Raw genomic sequence first — 19,963 nt, forward strand, 5'->3', positions numbered from 1 at the left:
AATTCAAGTGACTTTTTTTCATTGCAACACAATTTAGTAAGGTTCAACAAGTTATTTTCTAAATGTCTTGAACAATAAAGATTATGCAAATTAAGTAATTTGCATATATTCGCAGTTTTTTCCACTATTTTAGACAAAATGAATGTTTAAGCTCATATTTAAACAATTTTTTTCTCTATGAAATTGTTAAGGTTTTGCAAGAATTACCTAAAACAAATGAGGTTGACTTAATTTGCATGCTAATTATTTTAATACAAAAGGCCTAATTTGCATAATTGACACAAACGTCTTCTGAATACAATAAGACTACAATAGCTTCCATTGACATTTTCTGGTTATTCAGAAATGCAATGAATAAAGAGAAGAGTTTCAGAGCATTACTATTTAAATAAAGGGAATCAGAATTCTTTCTTTGGATATTCTTCTTTCTTTTACGACGATAAGGATATTCATAAAAAATCATTGGACGTGTTCAATAATTTGACATCAATTGTCATTTTCAGTCATTTTATCCTACAACATGTTCGATTGCAGTAACATTTTTGAAGGAAGATTTTATGCTTTTGGTCACTATCTTCAATGACGATGGAAATATTCAGTTACTAATAAATGGTTCCCCACACTTAACAGTTGTGCCTGTGAATCATCTTTCTCATTATTAAACTATCATTAGTATAAATATGAACATCATTTGAATCACCATGATGGTAGTGGTGATGACAGTTATTATGATGGTCATTATCATATCAAAATTTCTTCCTCTTCCTCTCTGTTTACATCTTCCTCAGGTGGTTCATTTGTTTACAGCCAGAATCCTTTCGTTGACAACAGAAAGTCTAGATTTTGCTTTCTTCTGGGGTTATTCATGCTGCTGCAGTTCATGGTAAACCCATAAGTATGGGGAAGGGCAACTCAATGAAAAGATGTGAAGCATAGGATGATATAATTGTACTGCGTATCATATCAGATCTTAGATGTGCAAGTATCACTCATGGGGCTGTTATGTAATGGACTTCCCATTTGCAGATTATTAGACTTTTGTATATCATCAATAAGATCGATCACTTAAGGAATTGAGAGTCTGGCCAATCTGAGGTGAGACTTCCATAAGGTTCAAAATACAGGATAACCAATTTTATGATAATTTGATGTCCAAATTTGATATCCTAATTGATAAACTCGTTAACGGCAGCTTCTGTGATGCAAATCCCTTCACATTTTGGTTTTCTTGTTTCACGGTCATGAAAGAGCAGCTAGACCATGTAACATTATGAAAAGTATCTAGATTTGCATTTACCAGTGATTTAGATTATCATGATTCAGTCAACAGATTTTTTTCAGTTTTTCCTTAAATGCTATGGCTGTGTACGGTAAGATTAAACAGGAAATCTCTCTCTTCAGTCCATGATATGACTTCATATTAATTTTCAATTGTTGTCTTCAAGAAATTTCAAAATTTGAGAAATGCAGTGTCCTTTGATTATTGTAATGTCTTTCAGCTGATAAAGGAAAAGTTTCCTTATCCATATTTCATGATAATTGGCAATTTGGTATAACAATTGTACCTCTACATCATCATGATCATTATAATTTATTTATCATTATTATCATAAAGTTCTATATGTGGCATGAACAGGCAAGTTGCACACTGTCAAAAGTATATCTGATTTACCAGTGACCACACAACCTGGTCTTTAATTACATTTTACCAACACTTAATCTATATTAGTAATACGGGGTAAGGGTGAAAATAAAAGAAAAGAGAGCTGAAACAAACTTTCTTCAGCCTCGCTTAGTACACAGTGTTGGTTATTTGGCCAAGCATTTTGGTATGCATTAAGAAAATCCAAATCTTCCAGTAAGTTGCCAATGTTATTGACATTATGCAAATTCTCTAGATAATTGAAATGAACTATACGAATAAATCATTGTTTATTTTTACTGGGCTTTTCATTCTGTAGGCCCTATTTGTATATAATCATTACAATGAGTTAAAATACACAGAAAATAAATAACCACGTCAGTTTCTTTGTACTGAGCAAAATTTTCATTCAAGTTATAAAATGGACATCTTTCGATAGGAAGAATTTAAAGTATTAAATAACTTAAACAAGTAGTGTCTCTTAATGTAACTTCTCATTTTACTGATAACATAATTAATTAAAATAAGTTGACGTCAATTTGAAAAATTAAAGAAAATTATTTTAATGGTCATCATATAGGATTTATGCACATGAGGAATCGCTCAAAATTAGGTAAAATATATTTAGCAATGTTAGTAAAAACTTCCAATCTCTCTTTACGATATTGTAAAACATTTCAAGTTTCAATTATTACATTTAATACAGTGTAGGCATTTCCTATAAAATCTTTTAAAATTAGCCCTTTGTACAAGACTTTGAATATACCTTTCTTGGACCTTTAAGTATTTAAGGTGAAGAAATAATTCATATTCCAATTAGAAAAAGGAAGTGACATGGTTGACTTATTGGACAAATGCAAATAATAATTTTTTATCGCTGTAAGATATATTTGAAAACATTCCTGAACTAAAAACAAAAAATGATGTTACATAGTCATTACAATGTCAGCTTATCTCTTAAATCACTTTCGTAAACTTTTATAGATTATCAGCACCTGGTTTGTATACCATCTATGACCCATTTAGCATTTGGGTAAATTAGCTGTCTTATGCACAACTTCATTAAATGCACTTTTCGCGATCCCTGGGATCGCCTTTGTTCTAGTCTGTAAGAGAATGATTGAGGTGTAATAGCCTTTTGTTTTCCATTGAAATTGTAATCTGGTGGGTAAATTTTCTGATGAGAAAATCTGGTGCCAACAAGGCCTTTAAACTTGCGATATGTAACTTTCATGACCCTACTAAAATTTAGTTTTAATGATCTCCGTTGTTTTTTTAACATTATACATAGTCATTTATACTATAGGTCAAAACAGGGAAAAGTAAAGTGGTAGTAGGGGCGCATTGCAGTTATGTAAAATGAGGAGTCTTAAATGATTTTATGCATTGCCTACAAACACAAAAAGTACATTAAATAATCAAATTGCTTGAATGAAATATCAATTTGCTGAATATATTTTTAAGAAACATATTAACAGCAACTATTTTGTTCCCTTTTCTAAGTTTTATATTTATTCAAATTATGCACTGTCTCCCCTCTTAATAGTCATTTGTTTGTCATTCTCCACATTCAATACAGAGTGGAAACAAAAACTACTTGTTGTGTAGATTAAATATAATTTTTAAGTGAAGTGCAGTGGCAGCTATACTTGATTTAGGCAAATTAGAATATTTCTTGGGCGATAAAATGTATTCAAAAATATTGCCTGGACAAAATTTAAGATAAATGCATACATTACTTGAACATGATGTCGCATTTTTCTCAATTCAATATGCATATTTCTTTTATCAGTGAATGTATTGCTCCCATTATCCGTTTATATCTATACATATTAGGTAATGTTATACCTCTTAGATTGTATTGGACTTTTAGTATGTCATTCTAGGACCTCTCTAAAATACACAAAGAAAAATTAAATTCTATTGCTGTCAGAAGTAGCTTATATAGTTACTAATTAGGGACATACAAAGAAAAGCGAAGTGTTGTGGCGGCCATATTGGATTTATGCAAATGAGAATATATTTCTATGACGACAAAATATTTTAATCAACCTTGCCTGAATCAAACACAAGGCAAATAAGCCCAAAATCCGCATATATCATGTTTAGCCGAATATTTTTAGTAGCAACATTCTATCAGCACCTAGTTAATAACCATAATCTTTTACATATATGCAAATTAGGCATTGTTTACATTTCTAGATTGTACGAGGCTTTTAGTATGTCATTGTAGGACTTCTCTGAAATACACAGTGGATAAATAATTCTATTGCTGTCAGACTTAGCTTAAAAATAGTTATTAATTGGGAAAAATACAAAGAAAAGTGAAGGTTGTGGCGGCCATATTGGATTTATGCAAATTAGGAATATTTCTATGACGACTAGATATTTCCATCAACATTACCTAAACCAAAAACAAGGCAAATAAGCCAAAAACCTGCATAACATATCATGTTTAGCCAATTATTTTTAGAAGAAACATTCAATCAGCACTAAGTTTGTACCCATAATCTTTTTACATCTATGCAAATTAGGCACTGTTTACAATTCTAGATTGTACTCGGCTTTTAGTATGTTATTCTAGGACTTGTCTAAAATACAATGTGAAAAAATTATTCTATTGCTGTCAGTATTAGCTTAAAAATAGTTATTAATTCGAGAAAAACTAAGAAAAGTGAAGTGTTGTGGCGGCCATATTGGATTTATGCAAATGAGGAATATTTCTATGACGACAAAATATTTTCAGCAACATTCTCTTGACCAAAAAGGAGGCAAATAAGCCAAAAAACCTGTATCAAAATCATGTTTAGCCACATTTTTTAAGTAGAAACCATCTATCAGCGACAATTTTATACCCATGAGCCCCCTTTACATTTATGCAAATTAGGCACTGTTGCACCCCTTAGATTTTATTATACTTTTAGTATGTTATTTCTAGGACCTTTCCAAAATGCATGGTGAAGAAAAAATTTCTGTTGCAATTAGTCCTAGGTTGACCCCTTTTTGGCGTAGATTGACTGGACTATATATGGTAAAAGAGGCATGTTTGCCATATTTACAAATCATTAGTACAAATTTGCATATATCCATATATGGTGCAAGAGGCATGTCTTTGCAATCCTTACATACTGTCGCTACAACTTTGCATGTATTCATATAAGGTAAAAGAGGCATATAAGCCAACAAAACATCACAACACTCTCATTTTGGTGGGGCACTTTTCCGCATGACAAGTGAAAAGCAATAACTGGCTACTGTAAATACAGACCACTGAGCTCATTTCACCTATGCATCACCATGACCAAAACCCATTGTTATCAGCCGTGATCTTGGACCTGTAGTGTTTACAGGTTAATAAAGTCTGGCATGGACAACGCTATAGTAATGTCTACTATGATAGTTGTAAACTTGATTGTTTTTAAATTTGATTGTCTGCCTATCCGTGGTGACTGCTCATGATCAGTGTTGCAGCCGGCATTTTTATACCTGGGGACACTGTTTCTCTGCCATTTATTTTTAGGGACATTTTGCATATTTTGGGGACAACATGCGTCATTTGTCAATCAAATTTTGTATCATTTGTGTAACATAGTAGTTTACAAAACAAATTCAAGCTACAGGGACCGCGGTCGCTATGCTTGAATTTCAGTAATTGTAGTAATATGCCGTATCTGCTGCAAATCAGAGCTCAGTCAGACTACAAGCAAGTTATAATATTAAGTGCGGTGTTTTAATTACTTCTGGTCACAGCTCCGAAAGTACGTAATAAAATATAAGCCTCGAATTAATCACGCAAAACAAAGGCCACCCTTGCACTGCAAGTATCAGATATTACTTGCAGACTATACCCAAGGCAGTCAAAGCACACTACACAAGAATACGGGACAACAGGTTGGGTTTGGGGACATCTTCACAAGGACGTGTCCTGGCTGCAACACTGCATTATTGTACATGGAACTTAAAAATTTTCAGTTCACAATATGTCACTGATGAGACAAGTTTTCAATTTAAGATTTTGTGACATTTCCAAATCATAGCAAGGATGATAATCAATCAAGTTTGGTTTTAATATGTTGGTCTTTAGCTTATTACTGAAGTGAAAACAATAACCTGCCCAAAAAATGAACTGATGGACGGCTATAGTAAGTGAACATATAAGTTGGTACAGAGATGGAAAATAAAACACAAATAGATTGTTATTTTATGTACAATTTCATTGTAAATCTTAAAGTTTACTGCCCTGATTTGTCTATGGCTCAACATTAATGCATGATGGGAGTATAGGCTACTCACAGAATGAGGTATATGCTTCATGGTAGGGAACCCTGGGTAATAGACACCTTCTTTAGTTCCTCTTAACAATCCTTTTCTCATCGTCTTCGGATCAATGTGAAACCTTTCCAGTGGCACTTGAGTGCATCTGATAAAAAGCAGAAAGTCAAGATCAACATCACTGTTACATAGCAGAAAGTCAAGATTACCATCACTGATACATAGCAGAAAGTCAAGATCAACATCACTGATACATAGCAGAAAGTCAAGATTACCACCACTGATACATAGCAGAAAGTCAAGATCAACATCACTGTTACATAGCAGAAAGTCAAGATCACCATCACTGATACACAGCAGAAAGTCAAGATCACCATCACTGATACATAGCAGAAAGTCAAGATCAACATCACTGATACATAGCAGAAAGTCAAGATCACCATCACTGATACATAGCAGAAAGTCAAGATCAACATCACTGTTACATAGCAGAAAGTCAAGATCACCATCACTGTTACATAGCAGAAAGTCAAGATCACCATCACTGATACATAGCAGAAAGTCAAGATCACCATCACTGATACATAGCAGAAAGTCAAGATCACCATCACTGATACATAGCAGAAAGTCAAGATCAACATCACTGTTACATAGCAGAAAGTCAAGATCACCATCACTGATACATAGCAGAAAGTCAAGATCAACATCACTGATACACAGCAGAAAGTCAAGATCACCATCACTGTTACATAGCAGAAAGTCAAGATCACCATCACTGTTACATAGCAGAAAGTCAAGATCACCATCACTGATACATAGCAGAAAGTCAAGATTACCATCACTGATACACAGCAGAAAGTCAAGATCAACATCACTGATACATAGCAGAAAGTCAAGATCACCATCACTGTTACACAGCAGAAAGTCAAGATCAACACCACTGATACATAGCAGAAAGTCAAGATCAACATCACTGATACATAGCAGAAAGTCAAGATCACCATCACTGATACACAGCAGAAAGTCACAATCACTATCATTAAAATGAGCGACTGGACTTGCTTTACAACCATTTATGCCATTTGAAGGTATGTTTAGAGCAAACTTAACACATTTAGTTTTCATTACTGAGATACCACATCACATGTTTTATATCTCTTTCTGTAGGATGTAATTTCATTATAAAAGTATCCGTCTGCTTCTTACAAATCACTTATTTCCATGTTACATATCAAATTGAAAATTTCATGAAATGTCACAGCATAATCTTGTCTCGAGTCTGTTCATCTGACTGCTAAACAATTTGTCTCTCTCTCTCTCTCTCTCTCTCTCTCTCTCTCTCTCTCTCTCTCTCTACTTGAATGCCTGTCTGTTAGTGATAAGCCTTTTCATCAGCATAACTTCCTTACTTGTACTTCTAATTGTAATCTGGCTTTGTCTGACCATTCATCTATGTGTATGTTGATTTATCTGTCTGTCAATCTTTCTGTCTGTCTGGCTATCTGCCTGTTCATCTATCAATTATCTATGTCTGTTACTTAGCCTTTCTTCCTATCTGTCTGTCTATGTGTCTGTCTGTTTATCCATCTTCCTGTGTCTGTCTTTGTTTGTCTATCTGTCTGTCCATCTTCCAGTCTGTCTCTCTGTCTGATAACATGTACTGTTACTGTTTTCCATCCTTTCTTCCAAACTTCATAACATTCTCACCTGGCATGACTAGCACTGATATCATAAATATGACCTCGGAGTTATGATGGATTAAAATTCTAACCTGGCATGACTAGCACTGTTATCAGGAATATGACCTCGGAGTTATGATGGATTAAAATTCTCACCTGGCATACTAGCACTGTTATCAGGAATATGACCTCGGAGTTATGATGGATTAAAATTCTCACCTGGCATGACTAGCACTGTTATCAGGAATATGACCTCGGAGTTATGATTCTCACCTAGCATGACTAGCACTGCTATTAGGAATATGACCTCGGAGTTATGATGGATTAAAATTCTCACCTGGCATGACTAGCACTGTTATCAGGAATATGACCTCGGAGTTATGATGGATTAAAATTCTCACCTGGCATGACTAGCACTGATATCAGGAAAATGATCTGGGAGTGATGACGGATAGACCACGGAATTCTGTTCATCATAAGTGTACAACAGATGAGGTCCATGGGAGTTGCGCTTCTGTTCTGCATTGCTCAATGATTTATTGAGTGGATCCATGGCTGCAAGAAGCCTTTCCTGAAATTGAAATGGAAATGAGTAACATCATTTCAATACAAACACACAGCATACCACATCAATAGTTGATGGCATTTATGAATTCTTTCTCCCAAGGGTGGCATTTTACAACTACAATATTGGTCAAAACTCAAATGCACATTTTACAACAACAATGTTCAGTTTTGATGAAAGTGGTTCAAAATCCCAACGCATATTCAATTTGATATCTTGCCCATTTCAGTAGTCTCCATTATTCACAGTTTATCTTGGAACTATCATCTAAAATTGAATGTTCTTTTGAAATTATAATTCTACTACTTTCTGCAGTGTCTTCTTTGCTAATACCTTTACAATATTCTTCAACAAGTCGTTTGAGAATGACAGGATTTCATTTGAAGTACAGTAATATAAAGAAACTTTAATAAAATTGCGATGGAAAAGCAATGAACAAATTGGTACCTCATCAATGAAAGGTATAAGCACGACAGCCTCCCAGTCTTGTTGCTTTCCATTGAGATCAGTCTTGAAATCAATCGGGTAGTACTCTATTATTGGAGAGGTATCCATAATCATCAAATTCTGGAAGAAAAATCATGACAAATGATATCATTATTTCATCTTTACATCCCCAGTTCTCTATATTCAGGTCGACCCACACGATTTAAAACAATAGGGTTACACCATTACGTTTGACATGTGAGGGATGAATGCTTCCCTCTAAGTGCAAAGCTCATGATTTTTAGTAGAAAGTTTAATAAAATTCTTGTTCTTTCTGCATTATCACATCAATGTGGAATGGAAAACATTCCTCCATTCTTCTGTGAGTCAATAATAGATTTGTTATGTCCAAATGAAATGATTGGTGACGATTTATCGATTTTTAAGGTCCTTTTCACAAAAATTCCAAGGTTTATGACTGTCACGTAATAACTTCTAAAATTCAAAGGTACAATGTTTGTGTGGTGTCATACTAGTGGCAGTGTTGAAATTCACACAATGCCTGTAACTCACTTGGTATGGCTTTGGTAGAAGTTCTTTACTGGCAGCTGGTAGTACTGCAAGTAACTGTTGGAATGGCTTGAAAGGTTTGCCTCGGTCAATTTTGATTTCTACGTCACTAAAGCCTTTGATGTCCGACATAAAAGGTGCATAGTGGTAAGGATAGTACCTGCAATGCCAGGACAAACAGAATATGATTAAATGTTTTTGAAAAATTCAATAATTCATTCTACTAATTATCATGAAGATATTATACTGGAGGTCTGATCATAACTTCAAGGCTAACTTGATTTAGTTTGTGTATGAGCAATATTACTATCAGCTTGATATGTGGCAGGCCCTCTGACTGCATGTGTAACTGTACACCAGATTTCTCTCAGATACAAACAAAACGCTTCAAGGTGTATGCATTGGTATATCTTTGATATACAGAGAAATTGTGAAATTTATCAATGGACTCTGAAACAAAGTAATATTGGCCAAGAGAGGGCGCTGTCACATGGTACAGAGGCAAACAATGGGTAACAGCAGTTGAGGTACAGTGAAACCTGTCTATTAAGGACACTTTGGGAATGGAAAAAGTGTCCTTAATAAAGTGGTGTCCTTAATAGACAGGTGAAATTCTATTCAAAGTGTAACTTTTGGCTTGATAAATCTGTCCTTAATAGAAAGATGTCCTGATTAGAGAGGTGTCCGTAAGTACAAGCTTCAATGCATTGGGAATTGTGTTCTGAAGCTGAAATAATTTCTTTTGAAATTGACACTTTTTCTTTTACTAATAAGAAAATATATTTAACAAACGTTTATGCTAACTTTCTTTAGAGGAACTTTAAACCATTAATATTCAAAATCAAGAATAGAAATCAGGGGTCACTGTGCAAATTTGGTACCAAGAAACATTTACACAAGATTTTCCCCAACACAGCAAAATTTAAAATGACCCTGCACTTGAAATTAAAATGGCCTCTATACTTGTCTGAACTCTGTGGTAAAAAATTTCAGGTTCAGTTTTCACACAAGGAAGTAAAAACTTCACTTACTCTATAACCCCAAAAAATGAGACCACACAAGTCGTAGACCGAAAAAGATGTTGTCAAAGTCTGATAGTGAATATCTGTCCCAGAAGTACATTCTACCTCACATTGAAATTCACAAATGTATGATAAGCTCTGCAATATGCTGAGCCTGTCATTCTGTTGAACACTTACCAACTCCAAGATTGCACTCCATTGAAGTAATAATGTAAAATCCATTGTATTGCCGTAACATAACACAAATGTATGATAAGCTCTGCAATATGCTGAGCCTGTCATTCTGTTGAACACTTACCAACTCCAAGATTGCACTCCATTGAAGTAATAATGTAAAATCCATTGTATTGCCGTAACATAACACACTGCTTGTTCTCGTAGCACTTCCCTGAATTAAAAAAAAAAATTTGTCCCTTTTAATTTTTTGCTGATGAACTCTGACTGAATTCCATGTCATTAGCGTTCCAGATGAGTTGCATGGCATTGTTTGTTCTTCACTATGACAAACATTTCTGCAGATAGTGTCAGTGTTTATCAAAACCAAGAGAAACACTGATGATCTTTCTTTCAACAAACAGCTCAACAAACTGATGTATTGATATTGGCGATACATAATAGATTGATACCAGAAAAGTTATGTCAATAAAAATAGAATACAAAATGTTAGAGAAAGATGATTTGGCTGACAGCAATATCTGCACATACTCAATATATCAGATGACAGACATGATATCAATATGTAAGCCATTGTCAGACAATGTGTGTAGAAACATATTTTGTAACATTGAAATATATATCTTTGACAGATATAGGTAAAGGAGTAGTGGCTACACACTATGTGAAATATCAAGATATCTGAAAGGGCCAATAGCTGTAATTTTTTGATGATTTACTCATTATTTTTGTTTTGTACTCTGTATGTCTATTGCAAGTTCTTCTTCAGCTCCCAAATCATGTTGAAATACCATGTATTTAGCTTGTCAACTCTGTATCTATATGTGTAGAGCACACTGTTATTGATCACATCTGAATTCCAGTCCATACTTGAATTCACTTTCGCAACATTAGCAAGGTAGTCTATACAAGATAATCTATGCACATACAGGCTGAGTTGAAAAACTGAATACTAAGTAACTCAACATGCTTTCAGGAGTAACACAAGTCAGCTGCTATCAAAAACAGAAATCTAAAAAAATTATCAAAAGTTACAGCTACTGTCCCATTAAAAATTTCAACTTTTACCACCTGAGAAATGTTGTAGTTTGATAACATCTGAAACCAAGAAACTCAGTGACTGCATGGTGGGTAACTTATTCCAACTTGTGATATTTATGACTATACTGAAACAGTAGTAAAATTTCCACAAAAATACGCATGAGCAACATATCATTTTGGAAACTTTCTAATATCTTTGGGTTGACAAAGATCAATTGTCATACTCACTCTGTGACATTATCAAATCCTAATTTATTCCGGTAGTAATCTCTCTTATGTTGTCGAAATTCCATCTCAAACATTTCTTCTTCGTCTTCATCTTCTATGACAGATGCCGGTAAAACTGAAAAAGATGACAAAACTACTGTGATTCACATTAAAAAGCACCTTCAAATAGAAAGCGTCTAACTTTTGCTCAAAGTTTCATCAACAAAACTTTAAAAAATTTTCTCTAATATTCAAGAATGAATATCCAGAGTTTGTAATTAGATATACAAAGATGGGGATTAGATTTACAAAGTTACTTAAAATTTACTGATATTTTTAATTCAAAATGGCTGCTATAGACTGTATTGACACTAGAGGTAAAAATTAAATATTATAATTTTCAAAAACACAATGAGGAAACAAATTCATTTCCTTGACTGGCTTCAGAGTGAGCCCACACAAGTAGCAAACCAGAAGTGTTGTAAAAAGTTTATTGTCTAAAAACTTTCACCAAGGGACTGTTGCTGTACATTTCACTATCATACATACACCACAGGTACTTATTCATGTTACTCTGAGCAATGACAACATACAAACATTTAAATAGTTAACAGAACAAGACTTGCATGATGTTATCACAAAATACTTACATGATAAAACTTAAATATTTACAGAAAATCTAGTCTCATTTCTTATCAACTGATTCTAGAATTCTGAAAGATGAAGATTTCTATGCTTGTACCGTTATGTAACTAGGTAAATACAAACATTTCCGAGTAATAAAATTATTTCAGAAACAGAAAAAAATCCTAAACGTTCTGCTCCTAAACATCAAAAACAGGAATAATTTGAATCAGTGAAGTCAATATTCACAAAATTCAAACAACTTTTTCTTTACAGATGTCACCTACCTGTATCTTCACCTTCCGTTGTATCATCACTTTCATCATCATCATCTTCTTCATCAGTTGTTGCCAAGGCATCAAACACAGACAGATTCTACAGATACACATTAGATAAAATGTCAATTTATTTTTACCTCTGCGACACTGTACCAAACTACAACCGCGGCAAAGCAAGTGCATAGATAACTGATTGTAATACAAACAGAAACTACAATAGCAACAAGTACTGGAAAACCTTAAAGTATAGAAGCGGCATCTTTATTTTACTGATAAAGAGCTAATAAACCACGGGGTGCTTGGTTTAGATATGAGAAGTCTCCTTGCCAAACATAAATATAAGAAATCAACTTGGCATGGACTTCCTGAAGACAGTACCATTTAACGCCACCCTGCTGAGATTTCTTACTGACAGCGACAAAGTATAGATAAACAAGGCGAAGTTAGACTACATATTAATTACTATTAGTGTTTGTATTACAATCAGTTACCTATGCACTTGCTTTGCCGCGTTGTAACTTACCAGCAGAGAAAGTGAACATAAAATACAAGTGATGAAAATTCAACGGAATGGTAAACAAAGGGACGGTAGCTGTAACTTTTGATTTGTTTTTTCACTATTTTGTGTTTTGTATATCAATAGCAAATTCTTGACCTAGCCCAACAAACCCAAACCCCATCCCAAAGTAATTGTCACCTTGACAACACAGTGTCCATACTGCTATTGTTTACATTTGAATTCTTGTCTGGACCAAAAATGAACTGGTCAACAATAACAATGAAGTCTACTCATGTACAGGCTGAGTTGACAAAATGAATGATATACATCTCAAAATGCATGGGGAGTAGAATAAGAAACTGAGGTAAACATTTAAAACAAAAACAGGGGAACAAAAATCATCAAAAGTTGCAACTATTCACCCTCTAATATTAATATTGTTTAAAAAGTGTTATACTGACACAAACATGTTTTCACCTTTGGTTTAAATTTTTTCATCATTAGTTTTTGGTAAGAAATGCATGTGTAGAGTACACATTTCCAGTTCTGTCAGTGACAAAAAATATCAAAAGTAAAATCTTTTGTAATTACTGTCTCTGAAAACAAACTGAAAACAAACTTTGCAAAATGTCTGCATAAGCTGATCTTATAAAGGTAGTATGCGCTTCCAAAGTGAAAGTCTTAAACTTTTGCTCAAACTTTCCTGAATGAATCTTTCAACCATTCTCTTACCGAATCAAGAATAAAAATCAGGGGGTCACTCTGCAAAGTTTGGAATTAGCGAAACAAGTTACCAAACATGTTGCGATATTTTAAATTCAAAATGGCCACCATCCCTGTGTTAACTCTATGGGGAAATTAAATTTTTGATTTTCAAAACACTAAGACGATTAAAGTGTTTCTTTTCCAAAAGCTTTAAAATGAACCCCCACAAGTGGTAGATCAGAAAAGAATCTTAGAAATTTGAGAGTCTGAACATCTGTCCCTAAGGCGCATTCCGCCTTAACAACATACACGGTGTGATGACATTAAAAAATCAAAACAAAATAATTATAGTGAATGTTCTTACAGCAAAATTAATACTGCCATTTGCTTGCATTGACGCCTCTTCCTGGTGTTTCTTCAGTCTTTTTCCAACCCATGCACCACCTTTGCCACTTGACTTTTTCCCTTTGAAGTACTTCAGATCAACAGACGTCTGACTAAATTTGTCCCTGTCAAACTAAAAAAATTGCATCATCTTTATAGAAGAATCTTGACACACACCTAAGTGAATCTTAAAGCCCCTGTAGCAGTAACTCTTGAAATTTGTTAATCTGAAAAAGGCTTTCTATTTTCTGGTTTTCTTTAAATTCTACAGATTTAAAGGATATAGTCTTTTACCACTGAAAAATTGGACGAGTAAATTTAAATTTTAACCGTTATTTTGATTTCCCGCCATTTTTAAAAATTGGTAATATTACAAAGAAAACATAGTATATGACGTCCCAGTGGAAAACATTCAGCACTATACATTATATTGGACTACTCTGTTGTTTCTGTGAAGATTCCAATGTATATATGCACTGCGTACTGTGTTTTTGCTTTATTTGCTTGAGGGCGCCATTTTATGTTTGGGCAAACATTTATTATTTATCTTGCTAAAAATTGCACATGTAGTCACAGTGGACAGTTTATTCTACCTGTATAAACATTCCTCAATGAGTACATTCCCATGAACTTGTTTTAATAGTTTGGAAGTAAAATCACAAAAAATAATGCTAAAACATACAGCTATCGGGCCTTTAATAGAGTAGTCATTCATCTACATGCATTATTTACATTTGAGCATCCTATACAGTTTAATCTATTCACCCCAAATTCCTATAAATACTGGTCCCAAATTAACACTGATAAGAATGGATATGGGTCAAATTATTGTGGTAAACAGGGTTAACAACAGCCAACTGTGACTGTATGCTGGCTCTTTGCTTACAACACAAAATGAAAACTTTGAAAATACCAATATGACTCACCTGTGAAAGTTTCTGTAAATACTGTTCAAATCTCTTCAAGTTCAAAGTGCCTGCTTCATTTATATACCCTGCAGTACGAAGAAAATCAAGTCAATTTTAACACTTTCTGTGGAACACTAGTTGAGTCATGAGTCATGTTTTAACCCTTTGAGTACTGTACTGTAATATGTCTCTTGATCAAGCATCTTATTTCAGTGAATTTAGCCAAGTCTGTCACTTCACTAAATTTTCAAATGCTGCCAATTTAATCCTTTCTCTATATCAACTATGGTCAGGATGTCCTTTTAGATAAATTAAGAAGCAGTTGATAGCAATGCAAAATACAAAGACAAAACTCACCATCAAGAGTTGGAAGCACATCGATGTATGTCCTATAGAGGAGTGGCAGTGCATCATGGGCAATATGCAAATCAGGTAGATGAGGTATGAAATCATTACCAACAAGAAATCCCATCATGACCCAATCATCAATAAGTTTTTCAAGGTCAAAGTCAAAGGTAAGTTTACCCTGAAACAAATGAAAATATTAATGACTATTATCTGATTTCCAGCTTCATTAGTTGAACCTTTCTTGTACTTTCCTTTTTTTTATTGTCCATAAAATAAAGTATCTTGTTTTATTCTTGAAATCATGCAAAAATACCTTGTGTGTAACTCTGCAACAAAACCTGTGTATGTGTGTACTGTCCAATGTTACTGATGATATCTGAATCTTAATCTGGACTAGATTTCATTTGTTTACAATAACATTGTTTACTACACACAATGTATCACAAAACTTGGGTATCATCACTGCATACATGTACCTCGAATATCACAACTGCTATTAACCCTTTGAGAGCTGTAATTTTTCCCACCAAAATTTCAGTGTAACATTTTACCAATCTTTTTGAATTTTTACATAATTTTTTTGAAAATTTTTGGACCAAATGGACATAACATTTCAATGACTGCAATTGTTGACCCAAATTTTTGGAAAAATCTGAAAAAATTTGTCTACTAGATCTGAGAAAAGTTGCTGGCTATGTCATATTCTATAAAGGCAACAAAAGTTGACTTTGGGTTAACACACGACAATATCAATCTTAACAACATAATGAGCTAGGGGATGGGGGAGTAGGGGCGTGGGTAATGTTCAAATCAGATAATCAAATATGCATTCTTTTGACACACTGATTCACACAAATCAAGTGCTTACTGAATTTTTGTGTAAGTAAAACCAGCTGAATTTTATCAACCAAAATACTTCCACATTAAATTTTTTCCAACTACTCAGTCAACCATACTGGCCTTCAGAATTCAAGAAAACCTTGTTATTATTATTTACCTTTAAATCCTGAAATTCAAATTCAAGGTACTCTCGGAAAAGTGAGAGATGAAGTAAATGAAAAGTGGTTTCTTCTGGCGTTGGCATTCTCTTCTGTGATTTCTTTCCTGTAAACCTCACCTCCTCTCTCAGCAGAGAGAAATGCGGTTCATGTGAAGTCAGTCCTAGCATTATCTGTTGAAAATAACGCAATAAATTTAAATTATATCAGCTGTCTCTTTGTTGAATGATAATTGCACATACAATATTAACCTGTTCATCCCCAATATCCTGTAATCAAGTCCACAATCACTGTTGATAACAATGGGTTTGGGCTAAACCATGGTGGTGATAGGGTTGACCTGGATTGTTCCTGGCTTTATAGAGGTTGATACATCTAAACATCACAAAATTTTAACACTGTAAGACGATAATGTGAACATCTTTGAATTCACAAAATTTGTTGAAAGGTCATTATCAAAACTCTTCACAAATATTTCTTCGGACCGTGTTCAAAGGTATAATCCTGACTGTTGTTAACAAAATTGTGTGCAAGTGATATACTGTAATGTGCCTGGATATGGTGAATATTGACCTCCAAATACGAGCAATGACCTCATTCAGGTCATTATTCTCCCTGAATAAGGTAACAGGGGCGTGGCGCCCTCTTGTAAATTCCGAGCGCCCCCTTGCCAGAAATGAAAAAGATTTATTTTTTTGAAAAATAAAACAATAAAATGTACGGGGAAAAAAGTTGACAGTGATTTACAAGCAAAATGCGAGCGTGAGCGTCGATCCTGCAGACTGCAAACGTAATTCTCATCGATCTTGCAAATCTCGCGAGTTTGTGATGTCATCCGAGATCATAAGCCCATGTGCAACTCATCGAAGGCAGCCATATTTGCATGGCTCAGTCCGCAACGTTACGTTAGCCACGGTCACTCCATAGGGACCGTGCATTAGGTAACCGACTTAGCTGAGTAAACATGGCAAGGAGCTGGAGGGTAACCAAGGAAAGCAGAGTACACTGAAGTTTTTATAGGAGGTTAGAATTTCGTTTGTGTATTCCTTCCCAAAGCAAAACAACCTAATTTTAGGCTCGGTCGGACGTGTATCAGGATGAGGACACGTGAGTGTTATGGTGATAATTTTGACATCGATGATAATGTATGTCTCTAGACACGCTATGTTTTCGTTTTCAAAACATGTAATCTTCATTAAAATCCGTGAACTGTAATAAAAGTTTTGGAACACTGTTTCAGATCTCTTTTCCTTTGAGTTTTTTATACGAAAAAATCTGAAAAAAAAATGCTCCCCAAGCCTGAGTTTTATGGTCACCGTGATAATTTTGACATCGATGAATAAATGTAAGTCTCTCGCTATGTTTTCGTTTCCAAAAATGTAATCTTCATAATTGAAATCAGTGAACTGTGATAAAAGTTATGAAACACTGTCTCAGATCTCCTTTCCTTTGAGTTTTTATACGAAAAAATCTGAAAAAAATACTCCCCAAGTGCCACCAAAAAACACCATTTTAATCTCTGTTTTTCAAAAGCTCCAACAGCAGGAGGGGGGACACCCCCCTCCTGACCTCCCCCCGCGACCGCTAAAGCGGTCGCTTGTGGTGCTTCGCACCACGTCTTCGCCCTCTTCTAAAAAAATCCTGGGGAGAACACTGTTCAGGTCATTATTGCACAAATATTGACCTCAAGGCTATTACTTACCAAATCAGCATCAAGACCATACAGACAGTGCCTGGTGTTTGGATCGTAGTCTGGGTGAGATTTTTCTGTCCTGATGAAATCCATCACTTTATGTTCACCTTCACCAGGTGTCTGAAACAAGAAACACTTATCATGGTAGTACAATACCAGTATGAAAGGCATAACTTGTACCTATCATATTAAAGGCTTGCCACCTGTGACACTGAGTTTAGTACTGGCTAATAAAATGAGGCCTGTAGATGTGGATAGAGTGTCTGGGTTCATTGAAATTCGTTCTGTTTCCTGCATGACAAAGCTGTGTGTATTGACAAAACTCAGAAACCTCATTTCCTATAAAAATATTATGCATTTGGCATGAATCCACTCAATTCCTACTATATTTTCTCTTGATGATGTGTGCAGTAGTGTAAAATAGTACAATGAATACAACAACTGAAGCAGAAAAACACAATATCCTAAGGTTGGTAATTTTATACCAACATGTATGATACCAACGTTATGGAAGGCTACACATCTGTTGATGATTGAATACTGCCCTTACTACAGTGTTCTCCCTGAATAAGGTAACAGGGGCGTGGCGCCCTCTTGTAAATTCCGAGCGCCCCCTTGCCAGAAATGAAAAAGATTTATTTTTTTTGAAAAATAAAACAATAAAATGTACGGGGAAAAAAGTTGACAGTAATTTACAGGCAAAATTCAAGCATGAGCGTCGATTCTGCAGGCTTCACACATAACTCTCATCGATCATGCAAATCTCGCGAGTTTGTGATGTCATCCGAGATCATCCCATGTGCAACTCATTCATTGATGCACCGTCCCTCCTCCCTCGTGCATGGGTGGAGGGACGGTGATTGATGGCAGCCATATTTGCATGGCACAGGCCGTAATGTTAGCCACGGTCAGTCCCTCCATAGGGGCCGTGCATTAGGTAACCGACTTAGCTGTATAAACATGCCTAGGAACTTGAGGGTAACCAAGGACAGCAGAGTACTCTGAAGTGTTTATAGGCGGTTAGATTTTCGCTTGTGTATTCCTTCCCAAAGCAAAACGACCTATTGTTAGACTCGGTCGGACGTGTTCAGAGAACACATAAGTGTAAGTGTTATGGTGATAATTTTGACATCGATGAATAAATGTATGTCTGTCGCTATGTTTTCGTTTTCAAAAAATATAATCTTCATTGAAATCAGTGAACTGGAATAAAAGTTATGGAACACTGTCTCAGATTTCTTTTCCTTTGAGCTTTTTTATATGAAAAAAATCTGGAAAAATACTCCCCAAGTGCCACCAAATAACACTATTTTAATCTCTGTAGGGTCTGACGCGGTCGCTTGTGCTGCTTCGCACCACGTCTTCGCCCTCTTTTAACAAAATCCTGGGGAGAACACTGCTTACTATCAAGTATTACAACCAGATTATTGAGGTAGCAATATGGAAAAGAGGCATACAAACACAGGGGAAAATATTGCTGTAGTTAATAACAATTTTTACTGACAATTTAAAGTGTAGGCTTTTCACATAGATCTCATCAAAATGTTTGCTGTTGAAATGCTGCAACAGGGGAGATCATGTTCATGCATACACTTTTTCAAAACATTTGAATTTCAAACTATCAAAGTGACTGACCCTCATGACCTTACATTTGAATTTCAAACTATCAAAGTGACTGACCTCATGACCCGAGAGGTATACCCTGATGCCCTGCCACATTTTGTCATCAGTAATTTTCTTGTTGACAAAGTACTTGAGTTGTTCTTGCAATTTCACCATGAACTCTGTACCCGGTGTTATACAATTGGAATCAAATCTTTTCTCTGTTGGCAATGTTTCCCCTTTCTGCAGAGCTTTCTTCTCCTGCTCTTCCGCAACGCGGGCAGATCTTTTGAGAGAAAAAATGTGAACATTGTCATGCCATCTCA

At 35.0% G+C, this 19,963-nt stretch overlaps 1 protein-coding gene across 3 annotated transcripts in view; it reads right to left on the reverse strand.

Moving 5' to 3' along the window:
* LOC139137716 (5'-3' exoribonuclease 1-like) overlaps positions 1-19,963 on the reverse strand; it is a 107,252-nt gene that overhangs the window by 76,413 nt on the left and 10,876 nt on the right. For all 3 annotated transcript variants that reach the window (XM_070705962.1, XM_070705961.1, XM_070705960.1), the window contains exons 4-16: positions 19,716-19,923; positions 18,045-18,155; positions 16,342-16,515; positions 15,354-15,522; positions 15,015-15,082; positions 14,069-14,221; positions 12,510-12,597; positions 11,620-11,734; positions 10,475-10,564; positions 9,158-9,314; positions 8,606-8,725; positions 7,995-8,164; positions 5,936-6,062 (exon numbers count right to left, since the gene is read on the reverse strand). In XM_070705962.1, the coding sequence (XP_070562063.1) occupies positions 5,936-6,062; positions 7,995-8,164; positions 8,606-8,725; positions 9,158-9,314; positions 10,475-10,564; positions 11,620-11,734; positions 12,510-12,597; positions 14,069-14,221; positions 15,015-15,082; positions 15,354-15,522; positions 16,342-16,515; positions 18,045-18,155; positions 19,716-19,923 (1,750 nt within the window). The remainder of the gene's footprint in view (positions 1-5,935; positions 6,063-7,994; positions 8,165-8,605; positions 8,726-9,157; positions 9,315-10,474; positions 10,565-11,619; positions 11,735-12,509; positions 12,598-14,068; positions 14,222-15,014; positions 15,083-15,353; positions 15,523-16,341; positions 16,516-18,044; positions 18,156-19,715; positions 19,924-19,963) is intronic.

The sequence above is a fragment of the Ptychodera flava genome, chromosome 7 (assembly GCF_041260155.1).
Source record: "Ptychodera flava strain L36383 chromosome 7, AS_Pfla_20210202, whole genome shotgun sequence".
In the NCBI taxonomy this organism is placed as follows: domain Eukaryota; kingdom Metazoa; phylum Hemichordata; class Enteropneusta; family Ptychoderidae; genus Ptychodera; species Ptychodera flava.